Below are 27,841 nucleotides of genomic sequence, written 5' to 3' on the forward strand. Positions count from 1 at the left end.
CACAAATGTTGGCCCACACTCCTTAATTTCCGCCGACAGTCTCGGGTCAGTGTTCAGCTTGACTTGAGGAGTATTTGAAAAGAAAAGCGTTAAACCAATCAAATACTGGAGCAGATTTCAGCTGCTGTTGGTCGGGGCGGATTATGAGGGATCTAAAATCCTGACAGGTTAAACGGTGAAAATCAATTCTAGTCTGTCTTCTTCGATTCCCCCCCTCCCACTAGCCAGGTCACAATCCACTTACCCTCTAAACTCGATATACTTGTAGATGCAGCCGGCGATCCCCATGGCAACGATGGCGTAGTACCAAGAGCAGATGAACATGAGCGAGAGACACAGACTCATGCCCAGGAATGAAAGAGCCCTATCGGAGGACAGCGAGCAAATGTTAGCAGAGATACAGACATTCAAACACATGTGACACAGTAAACCCGCAGTAATCTGCTGGATGTGTTGGTTTCTAAACTCACCAGTGGTAGAACTTGAATCGGGGTCTCCAGTTGGGTGTTCTCAGAAGAGTTTGAACAGCACAGGCCAAATTCACAAACATGTAGCACATGAGAAAAAACCTGCGGAGTGAATAAAGACAGGAAAACAACCGTAACAAATAACAATGTCAATAGGCAGATACGGATGTATCAGAGACAGGCCGCAAATGACATTATGTATGTTGTATTTCTGGGCACCATGAAAACTCATTCTTAGTATAATAATAGTTACATTTATTTTTCTTTATGTCCTGACCTGTGTTGTTTGTCACAAAGATGCAAAAAACACAGTAATTTGTGGAGGAAAACAAAACAATAAATCTTTTCTCAATTTCATATCCCAGGGGTTGATTTTTATTAAAACTAAATATTTTATTTTTTGTTATATGAAGTTCACAATTTATTTATTTTTATTTTAGATTTTTATTATTATTATTATTATTATTATTATTAATAATAATAATATTTAAAAAATAGACTTTCTTTTTTTTTTTACTATGAAATCCATTATATAAAAAAAATATTATTGCATTTATATAACTATTACAATCTCAAAAAACAGTGAAAAAGTTACGTTTATCTAACTAAGTTTAACTAACAATGTAATTTATCTTAAAACAGGGGTGGGAAACCTTTTTCCCATTAAGGGCTATTCGAGAATTTACGAAATTATTCGCCGGCCATACAATTGCTTGCAATTTCTGATTGTGGGTAAAAATTAGTGTACACTTTCCGTTACGTGCTTACGCACCAAGAAAAAAAACACTGAAAGTTCTGTCTATTATACAGTATTTTGCGTTGTTATCATTAAAATGTATTTTAACCATTATTAAAAAACTATTTTTTCCAGTTAATTGAATCAAGGCCATTGTTTTGCTTTTCAAATGATTTCTCAAATGGCCTCGGTGGCCTTATCCGGCCCTGAGGCATGACATTCCCCACCCCTATCTTAAAACAAGTAAACAAATATGCCATTGCAACTAAGGATATTATTATCATTAACTAAAACAAAAATCTCAACTAGAAAAAAAAACAAAAAAACATTTTAATTACTGTAACTATCATAAGAGTAATTGTAAAAACTGAGAATAAACTAAAAATAACATTTTAATTTGCATTATATTATCAACTGAAACTTCATTAAAGTTACATTTAACACAAATTAACACCCCACTAAATTACAAAGAACAGAGTTAAACAACTATAATGAGAAATTAGGTAAATGCATTAACTTTATTAAACAATTAACACATTAAACATATTTTAATATATTTAAATTGCCTCAGTTAATGTGTCAACCTGGTGGGAAAAATGAAAAGTAAACTAAAACTAACAATCACAGACTGAGAACAACTACAACCAGTTGCAACCAAGGCTATTATTGTTAATGGAAACTAAATAAAAAAAATCATCTAAAAAACTAAAATGAGATAAAAAATAATTAAAAACTATAACAACCTTAAATGCAAGAAGACATAACACATACAGTACAGTATGTTAAAAAGTATTTCCTATTAAGGTGAGGGGACAATCACATCAAATACATGAATATTTTTGGTCCATTTTCACAGAAATAAATATTGTTCAATTTAAATGCATATATCTGCTAAAAGTTACTCTTGGATATATCTGCAACTATTAGAACTTGGCAGAGCAATACTGCAGATATTGTTGACTTCTGTATGATGAATTGCTTGTCATGTTCCTCATTTGTAAATCGCTTTGGATAAAAGCATCTGCTAAATGATTAAATGTAAATTTTATTTTTGCCAACAGGCAAATATATAATCTCAAAGCTAATATTAATGGACAAAAAAAAAAAAAAAAAAAACTAAACAAAACAAACAAACATACATTTTTATTTATCTTAAATATCTATGCAATTGTGCTTTTGAAATATATTTATCATGTTTTTAAGGATGTTTTTACTGGAAAACAAAAAGATACTGTTTAGATTTATTTAAAAAAATATTTTGCAGAGCAGGTGCATGTTTGTCCTGGTTAATTGTGCGTTTATATGTGCTACAACACTTACATAGAAAGAATGGGAGCTACTGCATCCAGAGAGGCGATGAGAATTCCACTCTCACAGATACATGCGGTCAGGAGTAACGCCCAGGTGGGCTCCCCGTTTGCTTTTCCATGGCCAAACACCTGTAAGACACACATTTGCACAGTTAAAAACAAGACCAGACAGCACGCACATACACAGCCCACAGATTGCTCATGGACCATATGCATACTGCACACAAAAATACCAATAACTGTCTAAGATCCCAAATAGATCGCAAATGATGCCAGACCACCTTTTGAGCCGCCTTAGATTTGGAAGTATTTTTCCCATAAAATACTTTATTAAAGAGTTCAAAGCAATGAACCAAACCAACCAGCTCCGATGTGAATCCAACATTACAAACTTTAATTTGAAGCATGAGGGAATGAAATACAATCTCATGAAGCATTGCAAATAATGCATTTTAATTTAAAACAATGGATAAACATAGACCTATTGATTTAAATGTGTTGATATAAAATATATATTTTGTATCGCAAAATATTCAGATATATACAAATACGTATATAATAGTTTGAGAGCAGCTCGATAGTGTCATTCACAGTGCATCATGAGAGTGGGTGCTCACTCAGAAAATAATTTTAAGATTTACGCATTTTAATTTCATAACAAAATTCTATCAAATTAAATTGAGTAATCTTAAATAAAATAAAATAAAAAAACTAAATATTTTAAGTTTGATTAATATATTATACTGAATATATCTAATTAAAAATTACACAATTCAATTGAAATGCGCAAATCCTAAAAATAGGCTAAAATATTATTTTGAGTGGCACAGCTCTTTTGGCGTGCTTTGTTTGCTGCGATTCTCTGATTGGTGGATCTTTTTCTTTAGGATTATGGGTAGTGTAGTTCTTCACCAGGAGTTCTGCTATTAAACATGATTTATTTTATTTTTTTATTGAAGATGAAATAATATGGACCGATGGCTTCAACAGAAGCATATACCATTGAATAACAACCTTAGAGCTCACGAAAGGTCTGTCATTAAATGTTTATTAGTTACCTTTAAAAAATCAATTCACCAGTGGAGAAAATGAATGGGATTACTGTTGCACTCTAGTCCAGTCTGACTGGCTGGGAGTCAAAGTACTATGAGTAATGTGAACCAGACTTCATTCTGATTGTTAAAAGTGGCACTCTGAGACTAAACACTAGTTTTATGTGTGTAAAATACATTATATATCGGAGTGTGTGCACACCTACCCTGAGGAACGGCACGACACCGTCTCGTGCAATAGCCTGAAGGAGACGAGGTGCACCCGTCAAGCTCTGAAGCCCCGCCCCACAGGTGGAAAAGAATGAACCGATGACGATGACCCACGGCGACGGCCACGCCAATGTACCAATCACCAGATTACCTCTCACAGCCTCGCCAAACCTGAAAACACAGAATTAACCTCTCATTCAGCCAATCACAGAAAACACACGTCAAAAAGCAGTGATTGTGAATCACATACTTATCCCTCAATACAGTTCCCTCAATGCAGGCACCAAACAGCAATACACTGGACATATCTGAATACTTCAGTTGAAGAACATTAACCCCAACAGAGCTAAAGACGTCTGGAGCAATAATCAACATTTATGAATTGTTACAACCAAGGGTGTAGATTTGGCTTGAACATTGGGGGGGTTGCAGCATGACGCATTTATATGTTTCCATTGATCATGGTATAAATAATGGGGGGGGGGGTTGTACTTGCTTGTTTTGATTATTGGGGGGTTACCTCCCCCCATCACCCCGGAATCTGCACCCCTTACAGCTCAGAGTAAATAAACATCATCAACTGGTTTGAGCATTTGAAATTAGTTTTTAGTTACTCCAAGGATTGAATGACAGGGCTTGAGAACTATGATTCGTTTTAGTGAAACCGTTCGTTCAAAATGAACTGGTTCAAAAAATGATTCACCGATTCACCCTCAGGTTTGTGTTCCTTAAGATTCAATACAAGTAAAGCTCAATCAACAGCATTTGTGGCATAATGTAATTAAAATTATTTTGACCCGTCATTCGTTTATTACAAAAATCTGAGTTACAGTGAGGTACTTAAAATGGAAGTCAATGGAGCCAGTCCACAAATGCTAAAATACACAGTTTCACAAGTTTAGCCACAAGATGTAAACAATATGCATGTTGACATTATTTTATTGTGATAAAATTGCCAACTTACCCTTACTATGTAACGTTATCTCCAATATCCGGATTACAGGGTTTTGTTGTGATGACAAAGATGTAGCATTGGATATACACTGGCGGCCAAAAGTTTGGAATAATATACAGATTTTGTTCTTATGGAAAGAAATTGGTACTTTTATTCACCAAAGTGGCATTCAACTGATCACAATGTATAGTCAGGACATTAATAACATGAAAAAAATACAATTAGAATTTGAAAAAAACTACTTCAAAGAGTTCTCATCAAAAAATCCTCCACGTGCAGCAATGACAGCTTTGCAGATCCTTGTTATTCTAGCTGTCAGTTTGTCCAGATACTCAGGTGACATTTCACCCCACACTTCCTGTAGCACTTGCCATAGATGTGACTGTCTTGTCGGGCACTTCTCACACACCTTACAGTCTAGCTGATCCCACAAAAGCTCAATGGGGTTAAGATCCATAACACTCTTTTCCAATTATCTGTTGTCCAATGTCTGTGTTTCTTTGCCCACTCTAACCTTTTCTTTTTGATTTTCTGTTTCAAAAGTGGCTTTTTCTTTGCAATTCTTCCCATAAGGCCTGCACCCCTGAGTCTTCTCTTTACTGTTGTACATGAAACTGGTGTTGAGCGGGTAGAATTCAATGAAGCTGTCAGCTGAGGACATGTGAGGCGTCTATTTCTCAAACTAGAGACTCTGATGTACTTATCCTCTTGTTTAGTTGAACATCTGGTCTTCCACATCTCTTTCTGTCCTTGTTAGAGTCAGTTGTCCTTTGTCTTTGAAGACTGTAGTGTACACCTTTGTATGAAATCTTTCAAGCATTGTATAGCCTTCATTCCTCAAAACAGTGATTGACTGATGAGTTTCTAGAGAAAGCTGTTTCTTTTTTGCCATTATTGACCTAATATTGACCTTAAGACATGCCAGTCTATTGCATACTGTGGCAACTCAAAAACAAACACAAAGACAATGTTAAACTTCATTTAATGAACCAAATATCTTTCAGCTGTGTTTGATATAATGGCAAGTGATTTTCTAGTGCCGAATGATCAATTTAGCATGATTACTCAAGGATAAGGTGTTGGAGTGATGGCTGCTGTCTAGATTCGATCAAAAATGACTTTTTTCAAATAGTGATGGTGCTGTTTTTTACATCAGTAATGTCCTGACTATACTTTGTGATCAGCTGAATGCCACTTTGGTGAATTAAAGTACCAATTTCCTTCTGACACAGCAAAATCTTTTCATTATTCCAAACTTTTGGCCACCAGTGTAACTACACAGATAATTTTAGTAAGTGATTTTATTTTCACAGAAATCATGTTACATGTATAATGTTGGCTATACCTTTGAAACTATGTGTATTTTAGTGTTTAATTGCATTGATCCCATTCACTTCCATTGTAAGTACCTCACTCTAACTGCGATTATTGCTTTTCTTTATCTAAATGTGCTAATCAACATTATGCAAAAAATGCTGTCAATTGAGCTTAATTTGTATTAAACCCAGAATATTCCTTTAAGACTTTAGGTGGCATTTTATGTTTTCTTTTCTGTAGTGAAACACATACAGTATGTACTTGTTAAATTTGTCAAATTTTCCAGATTTACCATCAAGAAATTCTCCTTTTTTTGACACACCTTGTATTGTATACATATAATGTATATCGTACTGTTTTTTTATACATTCTGGACATTGTGTGCAGAAACTGTATACTGTGTGTAATTATATCACAAGTGCTTAATATGGCATGTATACTCCCAGTATAATTCCTTGTGAAGTAACTTATTTGGCCAGTAAATGTGAATTCTGATTAATAAAATTTGGATTGAACGAATCACATAAAAAGATTCAAAACAAGACTGTTTGCGATTTGGACGCCACTGTGTCACATGAGGCTGTTATAACAGATTGTGTCCAGCAGGTGGCGCTCTGTGCGTATGTGTTTATATCTGAGAGGATACAGATGATGGAGGTGGTGGTGATGGCCAGGATAGTGCCAACAGGAATGGACTTCTGTGCATCACGCAGATCACCAGAACGGTTCGATCCAGCCATGATACCTGTTTAAAAGAACACAGAGAAATTAAATATGGTGGTATAGTGAAATTTTGATTTGAATGCTTCAGTATTAGCAATGTGACATATAGAGTCATGTAGGTACAAATGACTGGAATATAAAATATTTACAGTGGTCCAAAAAAGCATTTGTTCACTACAATCACACTTAAAAATGTAGATAACAAAGTATAAACGCGAGTGTCATCAGCGCTTTTGGGGGCTGCTGTCTAGTATATTCGTATTTCTGATGATTTTCAGAGCAGTGAGACTGACCTGTCACTGAGGGGAAGTAAATCCCCACCAGCATGGTAAAGAATGAGGTAATGTCAGCGAGCACATAGCGGTTTGTGTTGGTTGGGATGGACTCTGGTTCCTCAACCGCAGAAATCCCAACCTTCTCAATGAAAGAACCCTTTTCCATATAATTCCCAAAGAGATTCTCTAAAAAAAGTGTTAGAGGACAGACAGAGAAAAAAACAATTAAGTTGAAAATGAATCTTAAACTCCTCTGCAAGCTCCAGGCTACAGCACGTAAACTCAGAGAGAAGAGAGAAAGCAGTTTTGTTAAAGTTTTAAGACCTATGAATCATAATATAAGAACCACGCTGATGGAATTTGGAGTTTGTGTTTACAATGTTACATTTAAATGTCTTTACTATTAGCACTGTGAACTTCTAGATAGTAAAGTCTTATTAAAACATTTTCCACACTCTCACTAATTTTTTTTTATTATTCTACTAACAGTGTCCAACAGTGTATGTGCATGCATCACAGGAGATTTATATGCTTTTTGTCATAACTTTTTCTGAAAACCACAGTTTCTTAATTCTGTGTTGTGTTCAGTAGAATTCTGTGCTGGAAATGACATTTTTAACATTTTAGAAATAAAATGGACGAATCATTTGTATTGCTGAGGCTAATTTAATAGCTGACATTTTATGTATCCTAAATACATACAATTAAATAATATTTGTGTACTTTGCAGCAAAATTACAGCTTAATTAGAAATGACGCCCAATCAAAATATTCTGCTCACAAGTGAAATTTCCCTTGATTTTTCTTTGTTTTGTCTCATATTTCATCTCAAGCATGCTCTTCACTGACACTTTTGTCCACTTGGTTAACTAGTGACTTTTGAATTAACTTAACTAGAAGCAAAATTGTTTGGAGATGGAAATGATGCCACAACTGTGCGACTGTTGTCTATTTTCACACAAGAAATATTGAAATAGTTTGTTTATTTCACTCTTTCATACATTTAGTAATATGTTTTTAAAAATATATAAAAAAAATTTATAACATAATAATTGTAATTTTTTATAAAGTATTTACACAGTTTAATATTAAAAGTAAAAAAATGTCATTTGAAAATTACCAAAAATAAAAGATGAAGGCCTGGTAAAAAGTCAGTTTTTATGACCTTTATAAAACAAAAACAAAAAGGAAAATTTGATTAAATATGTTAGTTTTACTAAAAATCAACCCCTGTGTACTGTACATGACGTAGGCCCTCTCTCAGCCTATGTCAGTTATAAATAAAAATATAGTGTACCATGGTGCATTTCTCTAAGCGCTGCCAGTGTTGAAATCCCAAAAAATTTACTGTGAATTTAAAACTATATATATCACTTTTCACTCAAATTTTTGAGTTTTTTTTTATTTTATCCCCTTTTCTCCCAATTTGGAATGCCCAATTCCCACTACTTAGTAGGTCCTCATGGTGGCGTGGTTACTCACCTCAATCCGGGTGGCGGAGGACAAGTCTCAGTTGCCTCCACTTCTGAGACCGTCAATCCGTGCATCTTATCACGTGGCTTGTTGTGCATGACAGTGTGGAGACTCACAGCATGTGGAGGCTCATGCTACTCTCCACGATCCACACACAACTTACCACACGCCCCACTGAGAGCGAGAACCCCTAATAGTGACCACGAGGAGGTTACCCCATGTGACTCTACCCTCCCTAGCAACTGGGCCAATTTGGTTGCTTAGGAGACCTGGCTGGAGTCACTCAGCACACCCTGGATTCAAACTCGCGACACCAGGGGTGGTAGTCAGCATACTGAGCTGATTTATAATAGGAATAAAAATAAGAATAATAATAAAAAAAGCTTAATAGAAACATTTTCATTAATGTGTGTTTATGACCCAGTTTGTTGTTTGCTGAATTTATTTTGGAGTTTATTCACATGTCAATATGCATACAAGTTCATATTTACCAAACAGAATGCCACTTGTGACTCCCGGAATGCCCTGAATCTCTGTGACATTATTGTTGGCAAAGTAGCTGTCACAGGTGGCATTGAGGAACTCTGAGTCGCAGAAGAGTCGCCAGAGTTTGGTGGTGACTGTGCCATTCTCTCTCTCGATGACCTTTGCGCACTCATCGAAACCCTTCCACACCAGCGTCCGGTTCCCCAGCACACACACTCTGTCAATCAAAACCAGGGTGAGGGATTTGTTCAACTAGCAACAGTAAGCATAAGAAGCTATTTGTAGATCGACTTCCTGAGGAATGTGGCGCTATAAGAATCAAAACTCCAGCCGACACAGCAACATTGGTGTGAGTTTGGGGGTGGTACAATCTGTTTGCAGGACCAATAGCAGGATGGGGAATTTGGGATTATTTGTGGAGTTCTGTCACCTTTACATCTACGTCGTGATAAATTATATGTAATTATAATACTCATTTGGCACATACGGAAATACGGGAGGCTCGAAGGCAGTCTTGATGACTCCGGCGTAGACGGCGACGATTGAGCAGATGACGCAGGCGAGGAAGAGGAGCGCCAGCTTGTTGACGTACTTCACTCCTACAAACACCACGATAGCCATGAAGCTCAGCACCATCGTGCCGTAAACACGCATGTTGTTGAGCATGGCAGCCTCTGCCTCCGCACCCTCCAAACCCTCCATCTTAAAAATGGCAGCTTGTGGTAAAAGGTACACCTGAGAAGAGAAAGGGGAAAATTAATTAAAAAATATAAATAAATGAATTAAAACAATAATAATAATAATAATTAAAAAATTTTTTTTGAAAAATTAAAAAAGTTGAGTTATTCACATTTAGAAAATAGAATATATATATATATATATATATATATTAGAATTTAAGATTATAAAGATGATAAAGATTTGGTGTTCAGTTATGACATATACAAAAGCTATTATATTGCTATAGTTATAGAGCTATGGTATTTGGCATCAATATCTTAAATTTGAGTGTTTTTATGGAGGTTTTTGGACTATTTTGAGCTGTGCACAGCTGTGGTCACTAGGGGTGCAACCTTTTTCAAATTTCTCATGGTTCGGTTTGTTTCACGGCTTTAGGGTCACGGTTTCGGTACGGTTTGGTATTTGCAATGTTCAGAAAAATATATATACATTATATTTCTGCCAAATCCAAAGTAAGAATACTCTATTTGGTAACAAACACTTTAACAGGTTTGCCCTTTTTACAAATCATTGTTTTACAGTAACCATAGTTTAACTATGGTATTTGTAGTAAAAATATAGTAACCACAAAATCAACATGGTTACTGTCATGTTTACAATATATAGTATAATCATGGTTACTATATGGAAACTACAGTATTACTGTTATAAAACCATGATTTCTGCAAAGAAAACCATGGCGACAGCAGTCATGGTGACTACAATATTATTATAGTAAAACCATGGTTAATTTTTGTTAGGGTCTTTAACTAAAAAAATATTTTCTCTAATTACTAAACTAATTTAATACCTGCACTATTACGCTACATGCATTGACATAAAATGCATTTCAAACTCTACCGCACATATAATCAATAGTGTATCAGCGGAGTAGGGAAACATATCGTTGGCAATGAACACCCCAATCGCTTTAGTAATTGTTTTATGTCTGTCCGAATCAGCACTGAGTGCCTGCTTAAAAACAAAAAGGAGTGTGTGCGGTTTCGGCTCATCTGCGGCTCTGTGCGTGCCACGTGCTATCTTTCCCCGGTGATTTCGCCGTAAATTATCAAATGTCGATGTATTACCAGTATACAGCACTCGCGTCGAGTGATGTCTGCAAACAGTGCCTGTTTTGTAAACGTTTTTTGACCATCGCTGTTGTAATTGTCTGCAAGAAGAAAATGTTTCCAGACAGGAGATTTGAATAACACAGGGGGCTTATCTATCAGCAGCTCGTTTTCTCCACTTGCCATTTTCAACTACACACAACGCTTGCAGAACAGTGATGTCATCAAGTTGACCCGCGTGAAACACAGGTGGAGCGTATCCATCTACAGATCCATTCAGGTGCATTAGCGGAGGTTGTAACTGTGCGTGTCTATTTGATGTTTTATTTTCGTCGCAAAACTTTGTGCTCCAGATGCGTCAATAAACTTGAAGTGAACCGCGGTGCCAGTGCTTACCGAACCATGGGTGGCGAACCATACGGTTCATTTTTTTCAACGAGAACCGTTACACCCCTAGTGGTCACTATGAACATACAGTATATGGGTTTGGAACAACATGACGGTGACAAAACAATGACTACAGTTTCATTTGTGGTTCAACTATTCCTGTAATGAGTTATTGATTTATACAGGGTTCCCACCTTGTATGAATTTCTATGACTTTTCATAACCTTTCCAGTAATTCACTAATTTGTGATTAATGGATACAGATTTTTTTTTTTAAATCATTTTGATTTCAGTCGATCCGCTAATTAATTGTTTAGACCAATTTGTAAACTGGAATTCATTGAAAAGGACTGACACAAAATAACTACTCACTCACAAATCGGACAACACTCAGGCTTTTGAGCAAGTTTTATTCTAGACAAGAGCAAGAAAAAACAAAAACAAAACAAGAGCAAGCTCATGAAATCTTTTATAGCAGAGAAAAACTAGAAAAAATATATATTCACTATAGAAATGTCCATGATTGTTCAATGACTTTTCCAGGTCTAATTTTTTTGTTCCTGATATTCCAGGTGTTACATGACTGTGGGAATCAGTTTATTTTATATTGCAAATGCTTAAAATCAACCTAGTCTCATAGAATGAACGTTACGTCTTTGCAAACTGAGTTTTACATGCCACTTTCTGTTTCGCTGCAGTTTCCTGGTGAAATGAACACTAGAGGTGCTACAACAACTGTGCGTTTTATTGACTTTCACACAAATCACGAATACAATGGCTGATTATGATTTTATAAACACATATTTTTCACACTATTACTCACACAGCTATGTTATGATATCGAAACACTTTTACTAAAATGCATAATTTGAAAAACGATACATTTTAGTGTTTGTATTACAGACCCACCTACATTTATACACTTATTCAATGATAGAGTGTTGGACTTTGGACTCGGAAGGACACGGTTTGAGCCCAGCCGAACACATGAGCTGACAGGTGAGACAAAAGTGTCATAGAAGTGTTTGCTTCAGAAAATGTGCTTTTCATGTAGGTTGTCTGTTTTGTTCACCTCTTATTTGATTATAGATCACTACTGGTTAGGTTTAGGTTAAAGTTTTAGGTTAGTAACGTATGTTTTACTCATTAAAACTATCTAATTTTCACCTTAAAAACCTCGTCTGATTACGACACCATTTCAATGGCTTTTGGCGCCCCCTGCTGGACATTTCACTGGGAAACTTCAGCAAAATGTGTTATGAAGCACGTAATTTCGATTTTCAAAAATATTGCCTCAGTCACGTAATGTTCATGAGATCAGGCTGTTTAAAAATAGAATTTCAAAATAGATTGAGGAGCATTAAACATATGAATGAGACAAGTTAAACATAAAACAACGGTACTACTAATAAAAACTAATTTAGAAAGGCCTTTCAAACAAACAGCATGAAAAACAAGAGGAATACAAGGAGAGAAAACCTGTGAAAAAAGGGAAGATGAACACTAAACAGACATATATGGAGAAAATAAAAAGAAATTGGTGAGATTTGACACAGGCAGAATTGTTATACGTGCAAACTTGAGTTCAGTTCTACAAGTGCTAATTGAACCAGTCAAGCGTGGAATTAATACTGCAAATGGCCTGCCATTAGTCCTTATTACAGGCCTGGCCTAAATGATATTCAACACCAAATTTAACGGCTCCAAGAACAACATATTGCATAGTTCATTAAACCAATTCATATTTTTTTCCCCCTAATAAGAACGCTAAAAATAATTATTTGGGTGAATCTTACGAAACCTCTCAAGAACACGTCTGGGATATATTTCACCTCCAAAATTAAAAGAAAGAAATAAGAAATTCGATTTTGCTTAAAGAAAATTAAAATGCTTTTTTTTCTTTTTGCATTGCGAAATTGTTTTAATGACAACTAAGCTTATTTCCCCCTTCAAATTTTCAGAACCATATTGCAAAAACATTTCATATACTGTATATACATTATATATTCTGTGTATATATATATATATATATATATATATATATATATATATATATATATATATATATATATATATACACACACACACACACACACACACACACACACACACATTATAATCATATTTATGATTATAGTATTTGTTGTACTGCCTTTAATTTATTGTATTACAGTATTTTTTCACCATTGATAATAATGGGAATTACAAAAAAATGCCAGGCGCATAATGGTGATGAGAATTTAGGAGGAAATATGCCTGTGAATATAATGTCACAATAAAAAATAATAATAATAATAATAAAAAAAAGATTTATAAGCTAATTTGTTTTTTCTTTTGGTTTTGCGTGATGAGGCCTGTTTTAGATAATGAGGCCTCATTACGCAAAACATAATTTCTTAATTTATTTTGATTTTGGGTGACTTGGATATATTTTCGAATTGCATTTTCTATCATAAAAAAAAATGCTTATTTGAATTAATGAAATACAATCTCACATATGAAGCAAAATATAATTTATTTCATTAATTATTTCTTTCTTTGGGTTTTTGGGTGTATTATGACCGAAAATCTTAATGACCCTAAAAACAGGCTTCATTTTCTTTATGCAAAGTAGACATTTTTAATTATTTTTTATTTTTTATTTTAGGGGACCTGGACATGTTTTTGTGAAATTAAAATGAAATAATAAAATAAAAAAGAATTAATGAAATATACACACTTAAAGAGGTCATGAAAGGCTATTTTTTTATAATTTAATTATCTTCCCTGAGGTCCACTGATAACGTTAGTAATTTTTTTTAGTTTAGTAACAAATGATCATTATCCACCCTGTTTTTTACACTCTCTCTGGTTTTGGACACAGCATCTCCTTGAAACTTCAATGTAAACACCCATTGATCTGATTGGCTAACATCGTACAGTCCGTCGTATTTGAAACTCAGTCAAAAGAGAATGAACCAGCTCCACACATTTATAAAGCAAAATTTCAGGGTTTACAAATAACACACATCCAACAAATTGCATCCGAATATATTATACTGTTCAGTCAAGCACATCAGCACCATAAACATCAAACAGTCATGACATATGAAATATTCATGAATGAAACGGTTTACTAACGTTTTCGAGTCAAGTCCAAGTGTTTTTAACTGCACCATCCTCCAATACTGTAAAAGTCGTATTATGACTGGTTCAAAAGCAGTTCACGCACATACATAGTCCATAGCGAATAGACAAACACACACAGGTGCACTGAGGCGCAGATCGCCGGAAATGTATCTAAACGGTCAAAGACGTCCAGCTAGTCCATGTTTACACCAACACCAACATACACCAATGATTAAAAAGAGTGCAGATGGTTGAAAGAACAGTATGTTGAGTAGTTTGTGTTCAGTATAACAAGAGGCAGAGCAACTGAATGAATCTCCACTTCCGAGTTGTACCTTGACACCACGTCTTTTAAAATGCACGATAAACACGACAATGGTAAAAGACGGCAGTCTAATGCATGTAATGTGAAAAAACAAACTTAAAATTAGTCCAGATGAGTCCCCTTTCGTGTTTAGAAATTGTTGGTCATGGGGGCCTGGGCAGCTCAGTGGTAAAAGACGCTGGCTACCACCCCTGGAGTTCACTAGTTCAAATCCCAGGGCGTGCTGAGTGACTCCAGCCAGGCCTCCTAAGCAACCAAATTGGCCCGGTTGCTAGGGAGGGTAGAGTCACATGGGGTAACCTCCTCGTGGTCGCTATAATGTGGTTTGTTCTCGGTGGGGCGCGTGGTGAGTTGAGCGCAGATGCCGCAGTGGATGGCGTGAAGCCTCCACATGCGTTATGTCTCCGTGGCAATGCGCTCAACAAGCCACATGATAAGATGCACGGGTTGATGGTCTCAGATGCGGAGGCAACTGGGATTCATCCTCCGCCACCCGGATTGAGGCCAAATCACTACACAACCACGAGGACTTAAAAGCGCATTGGGAATTGGGCATTCCAAATTGGGTGAAAAAGGGGAAAAAATCCACAAAAAATAAAAAAGAAATAGTTGGTCACACTAGGTCTGTCTCTCTCCCTCTCTGTTTACGATATGAACTGCACGCAAGTGGGCGGGGCCAAGAGAGCAATGACACATGTTGTGGGGCATGTAAATACAACTGAGCAATGTCTTGTGACATCACACAGACACAGTTTTGAAAACGACACGTTTCAATAGAGTGGGAACTATAAATGCTCTTTTTTTGGGGGGGGGGGGGTTGAGTTCTGAAATGTACAGTATGTTTTTATGGTACAGTTAACTCATACTGTATGTCTACATTTCAAACCCCTTTAAGCATACGCACATTTGACCAGCTGGTTACTATGTTGACCTGATAATTTTCATCACATCGGCAGGGTTACACAATACAGCTTAAATCTGAAAGTGCTCGGCTCGCTTTAAATAGACATCTTAGTGTCTTCTTGAACTTTAGGCCGGATAAAAGCACACAGACGGCACAGAGGATTTTCCTTGGACAATGATGGCTAAGACTCTGTTCCCCCAGAAGAAAGAATTACCTGAAAATTCAGAAACACTCGAGCCCCCGACGAGCAGAGCAAAGAGAAGGAAGAGTACACGAGCAGCCGAGAACACGTGCATGAAAACGGGAGACGATTGAAGCTCGGAGGACACGCTAGCTCTCATCAGTGGCGCAATTAAACGCAGAGTCTGCATAATTACTTAATTACTTGCTTTAAGAGGAGGGGATGAAAGATAGAAGAGAGAGAGATAGATAGAGGGTAACGTTCGGGACAAAAACAAGGGCAAAAAAGAGACAAGATAAAATTACAGGTTGAGGAAAAACTAAACAACGAAATGGTGAACGAGAAGAAGGTTTAATAGCACACATTAAGATAAGTGAACACTGTGACGACGAGGAGGGTGTGGCCAGGCCGTGATGGAGCACGGCCGGCGCTGAATCAGCTGATCAGTGGGAGAGTGAGATAAGGCGTGGCCGGAGACACTGGTTTGGGGGAGAGTGACGCACGCGGCCGAGTTGTGTGTGTCTGTTTGTGTTATGGTTTATGTTTGCTTTATGTTGAGTTTTGCATTAAAACTTTATGTTGACTGTTCAGCCGGTTCCCGCCTCCTCCTTGCCCATGATGGCTCCATGGGCTCCATCACGGCCTGGCCACGCCCTCCTCCTCGTCACAAACACATTATAGAGACAATGTGACAGAGTGTAAAAGAACGCGTTCACTAGCATGAGTGTGTCCAAGACATTAAATCGTTAAACATTAAGCGAACCTGAATATGAATAGAACTTCACAATCCCATGAAGCATCACAAATTACAAACGATCTAAAGAAACACGTTAATGCACACTATTAATTAAAAATGTTTAACGTGTACATTTTTAAACAAAATTAATGAATTTCACAATTTGACATTAGATTCTTACTTTTTACTCAGTTCCGTGTGAGTTCTGAACACTGGCTGGAATAGGGTGGAACATTTGTGCTGTGTCATTACACTGATGCACACACCACAACACACACAACAGCGATTCCGTGTCAATGATCAAGTGATGGAGAAAGGACCTCTTATCCATATTTTTTGTACAAAACAAACCCAGATGGGAGATGCATTCACATGACTCGCTGAAGTGAAGCAGTGCTTTTTCCCCGGCACCGTGTTGCGCTCCCCGACAATTTGGATGAAGTATGATTGCGTGGACAGTGCCAGCACTAAAAGCAAAATGTTCTCTGCAAGTGCTTTTCAAATGTCCAAAATTGTAAATCATGTAAGTGCGACTTCATGATTGCTGAAGCAAAGTGGATCGCCACGATTACATGCTTTAAACAAGAAAAAAAAACAGTTTGTCAATGGGGCAAGAAAAATTAGCTTAATTCAAGATTGATGTAAGCATTTGTTTCTTACCCCATTGGCAAACAGTTTTAATATTTTTGTAATATTTCGGAACAGGACTGTTGCGATTTATGACTCCACATGTGACAAGAGTTGAAAATAGCGATTATCTACACGATCAGCCACAACATTAAAACCACCTGCCTAATATAGTGTAGGTCCCCCTCGTGCCGTCAAAACAGCGCCAACCCGCATCTCAGGATAGCATTCAGATATGATATTCTTCTCACCACAATTGTACAGAGCGGTTATCTGAGTTACCGTAGACTTTATCAGTTCAAACCAGTCTGGCTATTCTCTGTTGACCTCTCTCATCAACAAGGCGTTTCTGTCCACAGAACTGCCGCTCACTGGATGTTTTTTATTTTTGGCACCATTCGGAGTAATTTCTAGAAACTGTTGTGTGAAAATCCCAGGAGATCAGCAGTTACAGAAATACTCAAACCAGCCCATCTGGCACCAACAATCATCCATGCGATTATCTAATCAGCCAATCATGTGGCAGCAGTGCATAAAATCAGGCAGATACGGGTCAGGAGCTTCAGTTAATGTTCACATCAACCAATAGAATGTGGAAACAATGTGCTCTCAGTGATTTGGACCGTGGCATGATTGTTGGTGCCAGACGGGCTGGTTTGAGTATTTCTGTAACTGCTGATCTCCTGGGATTTTCATGCACAACAGTCTCTAGAATTTACTCCGAATGGTGCCAAAAACAAAAAAACATCCAGTGAGCGGCAGTTCTGTGGACTGAAACACCTTGTTGATGAGAGAGGTCAACAGAGAATGGCCAGACTGATTCGAACTGACAAAGTCTACGGTAACTCAGATAACCACTCTGTACAATTGTGGTGAGAAGAATAGCATCTCAGAATGCTATTCTGAGACACGGGTTGGCACTGTTTTGGCGGCACGAGGGGGACCGACACAATATTAGAAAGGTGGTTTTAATGTTGTGGCTGATCGGTGTATGTTGCGAAAGAAATCCTGTTAAATTGGTCAGATGCTGAAGTGAAATTTATTGAAACAGCATTTTGGTTGCTGATGTGTGAATGGTAGCAATACAGATAAAAGACAAAAAGTCAATGCATGTGTGAATAGGAGACTGTGGTACAGGAAAAGGTAATCCAGTAATTTTACTGCAATTTAATTTTTTCATGTGTGAAAGTGGCTACTGACTCACAGCTGCTTTCTAATAAAACATAGAACACACATATTCTTCATCTCACCAGCAAGATCTCGATGCAGCCCAAGATGTACATGGCTCCAGCGTATGTGGTGCCCAAGTAGAAGCAGATGCCTACAGCTCCACCAAACTCAGGGCCCAAAGAACGAGAAATCATGTAATATGAGCCTCCAGCTGTTAAGACGTACAAACACAAGCACGATCAGTTTCAGAAAACACACAAACATTGATGGAATTGCAATGCCATCAATGCACCATAAATGTGGCTATAGATGGTTAAGTATATGTAGGAAAGACCAGACCAATCGCAGTATGAAAATAAATGCATAAAAGAAGACCGATCATAATTCAATACTCAAATTTTACAGTGATATCAGTGTCGGTTTGATTTTGAATGACAAACACTCCAAGGGCCTTCTTTGTGACAGAAGTCTCACGCAGGAGTACCGCGTTTTTTGGATGCGCTGATTATTATATATTTTACTTTTATAATACACAAGACACCTGCATTCTGTTCCACTCATTGTGACGTGTCTCACGTTCTTAGTGCAAGAACATGTTCAGCCTGAATGCCCCAAACAATTTCAACGATTTTCAAACATTAATCTTAATATATTTACAAAATCGTCTGTGCTGTTTTTTTTTTTTACTAGTTTTTCTATGTGAACATGTGCCATCTTTGACCCTTGCGCTGCAGCTCGCTGTTTTTTCAACATCATGCACAGGAGTGTCACATCTTAAGACTATGTATAACTTTAATAAGGTGTCACCAGACACTTGCAATCCGTTCCATTTGTTGTGCTGCGTCTAAGTTCTTTTTAAGCACAAGAATGCCTTCGGTCCGAATGCCCCAAACAATTTCAAATATTTTCAAATTAAACACATACTTAACATATTTACAAAGCCATCTGTGATATTTTTTTTTAATTGTTGCTCTGTGTAAACACTCGGTAGATGGCCGTCTTTGGACTGTTGCACAATACCTTGCTGTTTTATCAGCATCTCGCTTATGAGTGTCGCATTTTTTTATATTTTCTCCCCAATTTGGAATGCCCAATTCCCAGTGCGCTCTAAGTCCTCATGGTGGTGTAGTGATTCGCCTCAATCCGGGTGGCAGAGGACGAATCTCAGTTGCCTCCGCGTCTGAGACCATCAATCCGCACATTTTATCACATGGCTTGTTGAGCACGTTACCGCAGAGACATAGCGCATGTGGAGGCTTCATGCTATTCTCTGCGGCATCCATGCACAACTCACCACGTGCCCCACCGAGAGCAAGAACCACATTATAGCGACCACGAGGAGGTTACCCCATGTGACTCTACCCTCCCTAGCAACCGGGACAATTTGGTTGCTTAGCAGACCTGGCTGGAGTCACTCAGCACGCCCTGGATTCGAACTGGCAACTACTGAGGTGGTAGCCAGCGTCTTTACTCTCTGAGCTACCCAGGCCTCCGAGTGTCACGTTTTTAAGACACAGTGTAAATTTATAAGAACTTAAACTTTTATAAGGTGTCTTGAGACACTTGCATTCCATTCCATTTGTTGTGCTGCGTCAAAGTTCTTTTTAAGCGCAAGAAAGCGCTTGGCCTGAATGGCCCTAATTTAAATTTAATATGTTAACGAAGTCGTCTGCGCTGTTTTTCTATCTTAAAATGTGCTAGTTGGCCGTCTTTGACTATTGCGTGGCATCTCGCTGTTTTATCAGCATGTTTAAGACTTTAAACATTTTAGCAATTTATAAGAACTAAAACTTTTATTTATATTTATTCTGTTCCATTCATTGTGACGTGTTTGGCTTGAACCACCCCTAACTATTTCAAAGATATTCAAATTTAATCTAATAAATAAAGTTTGAATAGAATCTATTCATTACATTATACATTCAAGCTGACTAAATTGCAGAAATTTGAGTGCAACAAAAATTTAATATTTGAGGAATGTTTTGCAAACACAATAAAAAGGGTCTCCAATAGTATCCAGCTGTAAACCCAATTTTTAGAATCTTTATTTTTAAGAGTGAAGGTCTGTTGTCATATGAACTCTTTAAGTGTATAGCATCAATATATCACTGAACAGGACTGAAAAATAGCAGAGAAAGCACAATACAACCCACAATTACAGCTTCCTGTTTCTTGCAAAAATTAAACACGGATACAGAGTGGGCTTTTAGCACTTTAGGGATAATAATAGCCTTTCGTCGATGAACAATCAACGGCGAACCAAACCCAGCAATTTCACCTCATCTCTGCTCTCGTCCAATCAGGAGATGCGATCAAAGTGGTGATTAAAATAGGCCACGGTCATTGGATTATGAATACATAAATACAGCTTTGAGGATATTGCTGTCTGGTCATTGCTTTGAGAGTTATTGTTGCTACGGTGACCGCTTCCTGCAGCTATAACAACACACATGCATTTTAAGCTCTATGAGGGGTTTACTTACCTGGCACGACTCCGTTTGTGGCAATGGCACTCATTGAGATTGCAGTGAGCATCGTCTAGAATTAAAAACAGGACGAGAAAGTGTTTTTGATTATTTCAAATAGGTAACACATGGCACACTGTAAATAAATCAAAAATAACTCAAGGATGCAGATGGTACAAACAACAACAGTAATACAATTTGAAACAAATGGATTTAACGAGTAAATGTTGACAGAATTTTCATTTTCGGGTGAACTTTCCCTTAAAAAACTCTTTAAGCACACATATTTTCAAATCAGTATAGTTTTGTGAAAATGAGGAAGAAGGTGCATTTAAAGTCGTCTATAACTGTGACAAATCACCTTGATTAAAACAATTTAGCAGAACCTAATGTTCCAGAATAAATCTCATCTTATTTGAAATCCTCTCTCATTCCCTCTGTCTTTAAAAGTTGAAGCGCCTCTTTTAGAAGACGCACCGAGTCAAAGCAAATGTCCTGGTGATTAAAGCCATCTTTAAATCAGCACTGTACAGTTTTGCAAAATGCAAATGTGTCTGCTTTGGAGAAAAGGCACTGAGATGACAATGTCAGTCTGAAACAGCATAGCACTAACTCTCCTTTGGAAAGAGAAAGTCAGAAGACAAATGAGTGTGCTGCTTAAAGGAGCGAAAGAGAGTAGAAATGCGGAGTGCAGGGCACATGACGGCAAAGGACAGTTCATATATGTATATAGAGTAATTATGCATATATGCATATGTTAGCTTTGACCTAGAGTGAGGAAAATGTATTGCTGTATACTGTATATTTACTCTGTTCCAAAACCTAGTGAGTAGCATTTCAAGGTTTCTTTGAAAGCAGCATTATTATGTTACCTTCTATGATACCTCATTTTGACCAAGTTCTAAGCATTGCATTTATACTTTGATGATCAACAAGCTCAGTGAAAAAAAAAACAGGCCTTGATAAGACACTAATTGTTGAAGTGTTATATCTTAAAAACCAAAACCAGATTCAGGCTAGAGCTGGTCCATTTGCACTCATTCAATTCAGCGAAAGCGTCCGAAACATTCTGAATGATTTTGCGGCCATCATATCATCACAGACCTCCATATGCTAATAACATGCTGAGTACAGTTTCTGATTGGACGACTTAGGGCACCGGCTGCTAAATCCAGTTTTCCCAGACAATCACACCATCTGCCTCAAGTGGAGTGAGCCAATAATATCGAGACACTATGGTGAACGCATAATGGGCAAGAAGAAAAGTAGGCATTCGCACACATTTGACAGATTACATATTGTGCAGTGGTCATTTACTGAGAGATTCATTATGTGCGATAAAATATTATACAGCCGTTTGGTTTTGTTGAGACACAAATCAACATCTCGATTAAGGGCATTTGTTCTAGGTTTAATGGTATTTTCACATCTGACTCGTTTGGAGCATTTGTTTCGCAACCTGGTGCATTTTCTCCATTGGTTCGATTCGTTTAGGCATACAGTATATGACCATGGCAATCGCACTCGGATCTGCACCAAAACAATCGGTCCGAGACCTCCTGAACGAGGTAGTCTTGGACCGATTGGAAACGAACTCTGGAGTGGTTCGCTTGTGGTGAGAATGCAACCACACCCAACGGACCAATGAGCCAAACGATTTCCCTATATAAACAATGAGCACACCTGATGGATCTAAAGTGAAGAAATCTGTAGGTCAGCTCATCACTGTAATTCAGCATCAAAATGTGGATATAGCCTTTTGCTGACTATATTAGACATCATTGAACGTTCTGCCTGCAGCGCGCCTTTCAATATGGATGTAGAATTTTTTGAGATTCCAACGAAAAAATACGAAAATAAAATCAACAAGGAGAGCCAAATTACTCAGACTAGCTTTTATTTTATTTTTATTTCTAATGAATAATTAATAAATGTAAATTAAATCAATAAATTAAATAATTAGTTATTTGAAATGTATTAAAAAAATTAAAAGTAATTTTAAATTGAAATATAAGTTAATTTTAACATCTAAACTGATGTGTTCAACCATCTGTAATGCCCAGATCTAGAAAACAGACCGTAATAAACACAGAGATCTTAGTCCCATCCAAATAAGTCCATGAAATCACAGATGCCATTTGATAACGGTCACATCTCCTTCCGCCATTCCCCCTCTGCACTGGCAGAGGGAACCCTCACCCGAATTCTGAACTCTCCACACACCTGCTAGCTATTACTCATTAAGATCACTATACTGTAAATAGTCCTGGACTCACACTCTACCTTTGAAGTCTTGTCTCGCATTATTTACCTGCCTGATCTGTATATCCTGTGTACTACCTTGCTGTCCGTTTCCTCTTTATTCTCTGTGTCTCACATTTTGGATTTGTTTGCCTGGTTGGACTGATTACTGTGTACTGGATCTTCTGCCTGTTTATGACCCCGATCTGCTTGCTGCATAATAAATACTGCACATGAATCTTAATGAGCCTGATGAGTCTCCCTCATTACAGAAGATTTCGCCACTGATAGATCCAGCAGAGGCGGCGGTGCAGACCACTCTGGCTACACAAGTGGCCATGTTAGGTGAGCATCACCAACAGCTCACCCGACTGTCTACCACTATGGACGAAGTGCTTTGCCATCTCCACCAACCAACTGCAGCACAAGCACCTGTGACACCCAGTCCTCCAGTTTCTGCTTCCAACCCTCACGCAGTGCTCACTTCCGCCCATGTTTACCCTCGCATTGAGTTACCAGTGGAGTTTGATGGCACCCCGGGTCGCTGCAACGGATTCATGCTCCAGTGTTCTCTCTACTTCGTGCAGCTGGCTCATGCTTTTACCTCCGAACAAGCCAAGGTAGCTTTTGTCATTAATTTGTTGTGTGGAAGTGCACTGAAATGGGCTATCGCTGTGTGGAATAACAACCCCACTATCTGCAATTCTCTCGAGATCTTTACCTCTCATCTTCAGGAAGTATTTGGGCATCTGGTAGGAGGAATGAGTGTGGAAGATCGCCTTCTTGCAATATCACAGGGAACTTCTGCTGCTGAATAAACTTTACAATTTCGCACGTTGGCCGCTCAAAGTGGATGGACTGACGCTCCACTCAAAGCCCATTACCGACTAAGATTATCACTGGCTCTCCAAACTGAGCTGGTGAGCCGCGATGATCAGCTAACTCTTGAACAGTTCATCCAATTGTCCATTCGTATTGACAATTTGATACGCTCTCACTCAACACTGGTGTCAGCTCAGTTCACTCCTTCGTCCGAGATGCTCCCTGCTTCCGCTCCTGAACCCATGCTTGTAGGCCAAATGCACCTCACACCTATGGAACATCAATGCCGACGCTGCCTGGGTCTGTGCATTTACTGTGGCAAATCTGCTCATCTGCTAGCTGACTACGCTCGTCGTTCAGGAGCCTCTACCTCCAAACGTCCTCCAGTGAGTCCTATCGTTAACTCTCATCTCTCATTACTGGTGACAATAAGCTACAATAGACAGTCTGTTACAGTTACTGCTCTAATTGACTCTAGTTCAGCAGGAAATTTCATTGATGCATCCCTAGTTCACACTCTGGCTATTGATACCATACCTTGTATTCCTCCTCTGTGTATCACAGCGCTAGACGAAGGCCCATTAGAGTCCGGCACCATTCAGAGTATAACTAAAACTGTGTCGTTACTTGATTCGCATCCGTGTGGGAGATGAGTGGAAGACAGCGTTCGTAACCAACATGGGACACTATGAATATCAGGTCATGCCCTTCGGGCTTTCGAACTTACCTTCTGTCTTCCAAGCGTTCATGAATGAGACATTCAAAGACATCATTAACAAATTCGCTGTGGTCTACACTGACGATATTCTCATTTATTCCCCTTCTCTAGAAGCACACAGAAAACACGTATGCATGATACTACAACATCTGGCAGAGAATCAGTTGTTCATAAAAGTAGAAAAATGTGTGTTCCATGTCCCCACTATTTCCTTCTTAGGATACATGCTGAGTGAGGAGGGCACTCGTATGGACACTGCAAAGACCCAAGCAGTGGTGGAATGGCCTACTCCAATGTCTCCAACGTCTGTGAAGGAATTACAACGTTTACTAGGATTTGCACATTTCTACAGATGGTTCATCCGCAACTTCAGTCTGGTAGTTGAACCTCTCACCTCTTTACTCCGGGGAAAACCACGTTCTCTGAAATGGACTCCCGCAGCTGATAAGGCATTTGTGGACCTCAAAGCACGCTTCACCAGCGCTCCCATACTCAAGCATCCCGATCCTTCACTTCCCTTTGTGGTCGAGGTTGATGCATCAGACACAGGGAGCCATTCTCTCTCAGCGTCATGGTACACCTGCTAAACTGTTCCCTTGTGCATTTTTTTCCAGGAAACTGTCAGCCGCTGAACTCAACTACGATGTGGGAAGCAGGGAGTTACTGGCCATAAAGGTAGCTTTCGAGGAATGTAGACACTGGCTAGAGGGAGCAAAGCATCCGTTTGTGGTTCTAAACGATCATAAAAATCTTGATTACCAGGGCGCCAAACGACTCAATCCACATCAAGCAAGGTTGGCATTGCTCTTCTCCAGATTTCAATTCTCTGTTTCTTATCGCCCAGGCTCCAAGAATGTCAAAGCAGATGCTCTGTCCCGTATATACTCTGATTCCATTCACTCCGAGATACCTAATTCCATTCTACACCCATCTGTCATCGTAGCTCCCTTTTGCTGGAACATCATGGAAGAGATAACAGAGGCTCAACGTACTGAACCATCTCCCCCTCAGTGTCCTGATAATCGCACCTATGTGCCATCTGCCCCTTGATTCCGTGTCATTCAGTGGGTTCACACTTCTCTAATCTCAGGACACCCGGGAGAGAATCGCACAACTCAATTGGTTCGGAATCGTTTCTGGTGGCCCAAGTTAACCGCAGAGGTATCTACTTTCGTCTACTTCGACTTGCATCTTTGACAAACTATATTACACACTATTTATACACAATTTTACTCACTTTAAACAGTGTTCACCTCATGTTGGAATTACCATAATTTTAAGTTCCTGATGATAAAAACTGCTCACGTCTTTGTCTAACTATTACACAATATTTACACAAAATTCTACTCAACTTTTACATTTGCTGACATCATGTTAGAATTACCATCATTTTAAGTTCTCAAATAGCAAAAAACACGTCTTTGGCAAACTATTTTACACAATATTTACACAAAATTCTACTCACTTTTTAACAGTGCTCACGTCATGCTGGAATAACTGTAATTTTAAGTTCCCAAATAGTAAAAACTGCTTGTCTTTGTCTAACTATTTCACACAATATATATACAAAATCCCACTCACTTTTTAACAATTTTACTTAACGTAATTACTGTAATTTTTAGTTCCTGACAAGTCTTGGTCGAACAACCTGACACAATATTTGTGGTTTCGCCGTGTTAATATCCCTTTGTGTTTTCGCCATCTGACTGGCAAATGATCCATTTGGGTGGGCAGACGAAGCTTCAGCCCATCCGTAGACACGCTCCTGTTATAGGTCACTGCTCTGTGTGTCATTCATATAGTGTTCATAAAGCAAAGCGCACAAGAGACTCAACTCACAATTGATTGCAACAGTGTTTGACGCTTGAATGCTTCTAAGATATTGACACAACACTCCAAAAAGCATGAAAATCTGCATCACCAAATACACAATAGCTTCACAGAAAATGTTTTATTGACGAGTTAACAACACAATTCATACTCATGTATTCAGGTATTCATTTATTTCTGTGAATAATTCTATCATTAAATGCAAACTTTCTTTGTTGTCAGGTCCCATCAACATCCAAGCAGAAATGTCTGTTATATGCTTGTCAATATTTTCGTCTATTTGAAAGTACATAAATGCTGTTGTTTGTGTCTTTTAATGAATACATTTTTGCATTTCTAATGGCTTCAGTCTGTCTTAAAGAGGCGTGTCTCTCCATCTCTGTGATGTATGAAGAATCAGCATTCTCTCATCCTGTCCATCTGTTGCCATGAGAGACTGAGCGCTGAAAAGTGAGCGCCTGACAATGAGCTGCTAATTTTTGATGACATCGATAGTGTCTCGCTACTTCTAATAATGATGCATATACACAATCATTCAGAAAGTACAAACGGATATGGAGGTAAAGCTTGCACTGCCCTGGATTGGTGTAGATTCTGCTAATGGCATGGATGGACATATAAATCAAACACAGACACACACATTTTTCAAAGCGGTTTTATCGGATAGCTTGGAAGTCACTGGGACGCACCTATGCGTCATTGTCTTTATGCTAAATATAATTTATTATTTTTTCTTCTTTTGATTTTGGGGTCAAAGCAGGTATTCTATTCCAAACGTAGCCATGATTAAAATTTACTGTTAAATCTTCTGTTTGTACGTCACACTGGAAGTAGAAGATAAAATAAAGCATATTAGATTGTGGGATTCAATATTTCACACAATGTGCTCAGCTGTAATCTGCACACATTTTGGCAAACGTAGGTCACACACACATCTATCTGCACATAGAAAATACCACATACTACAGAAATAGAACAAATAGTATGGTTGTATAGAATACAACTAGAAAAGGAGACGGAAAATGAGTCAGAGAAATATATTCGATGGATTGCGGAAGATTTCCAAGGTCCAAAAATAGCTCTTCCACAGGCACTAGAGGATCTAGGTTGCACACGCATGCACGTATGCACACACAACCATACAAATGACATGCTAATAAGTATGCACGCATGCTGAGATGCATGGCATGCTCAGTGACATGGTCACATTCGCTGCACACACACATGTAAGAGATGCGTGTTAATTGGTGGATCAGTGAGAATCCACTCTTTACCGTGTTGAGTGTGAATACAAATTCAAAATCATTGAAAATGACATGCTTGCATCACATGTGATGATGACAGTGTGCATGTGTGTCACTGAGTGAAATATATTGAATATATTACATAATTATATAAAACTGAGCAACATTGTGAAAATTGCCCCATTTTAATGTTTTTACTTTGCCAATAAGTTTCCAAAAGCGTCATTATTTTCACAATAAGGAAAATATTTTAAATAGCGTCTCTCATTTAAACTTGAGTAGCAAAAAT

At 38.1% G+C, this 27,841-nt stretch overlaps 1 protein-coding gene across 1 annotated transcript in view; it reads right to left on the reverse strand.

Annotated features, from left to right (window-relative positions):
* LOC127449602 (solute carrier family 12 member 5-like) overlaps window positions 1-27,841 on the reverse strand; it is a 153,584-nt gene that overhangs the window by 26,500 nt on the left and 99,243 nt on the right. Inside the window, exons 5-15 of the mRNA XM_051713137.1 lie at window positions 20,716-20,770; window positions 18,313-18,443; window positions 9,492-9,739; window positions 9,010-9,221; window positions 7,064-7,231; window positions 6,694-6,792; window positions 4,026-4,083; window positions 3,772-3,946; window positions 2,524-2,642; window positions 471-569; window positions 245-364 (exon numbers count right to left, since the gene is read on the reverse strand). Coding sequence (XP_051569097.1) covers window positions 245-364; window positions 471-569; window positions 2,524-2,642; window positions 3,772-3,946; window positions 4,026-4,083; window positions 6,694-6,792; window positions 7,064-7,231; window positions 9,010-9,221; window positions 9,492-9,739; window positions 18,313-18,443; window positions 20,716-20,770 — 1,484 coding nt within the window. The remainder of the gene's footprint in view (window positions 1-244; window positions 365-470; window positions 570-2,523; window positions 2,643-3,771; window positions 3,947-4,025; window positions 4,084-6,693; window positions 6,793-7,063; window positions 7,232-9,009; window positions 9,222-9,491; window positions 9,740-18,312; window positions 18,444-20,715; window positions 20,771-27,841) is intronic.

Source organism: Myxocyprinus asiaticus, chromosome 12 (genome assembly GCF_019703515.2).
Source record: "Myxocyprinus asiaticus isolate MX2 ecotype Aquarium Trade chromosome 12, UBuf_Myxa_2, whole genome shotgun sequence".
NCBI classification, from domain to species: Eukaryota; Metazoa; Chordata; class Actinopteri; order Cypriniformes; family Catostomidae; genus Myxocyprinus; species Myxocyprinus asiaticus.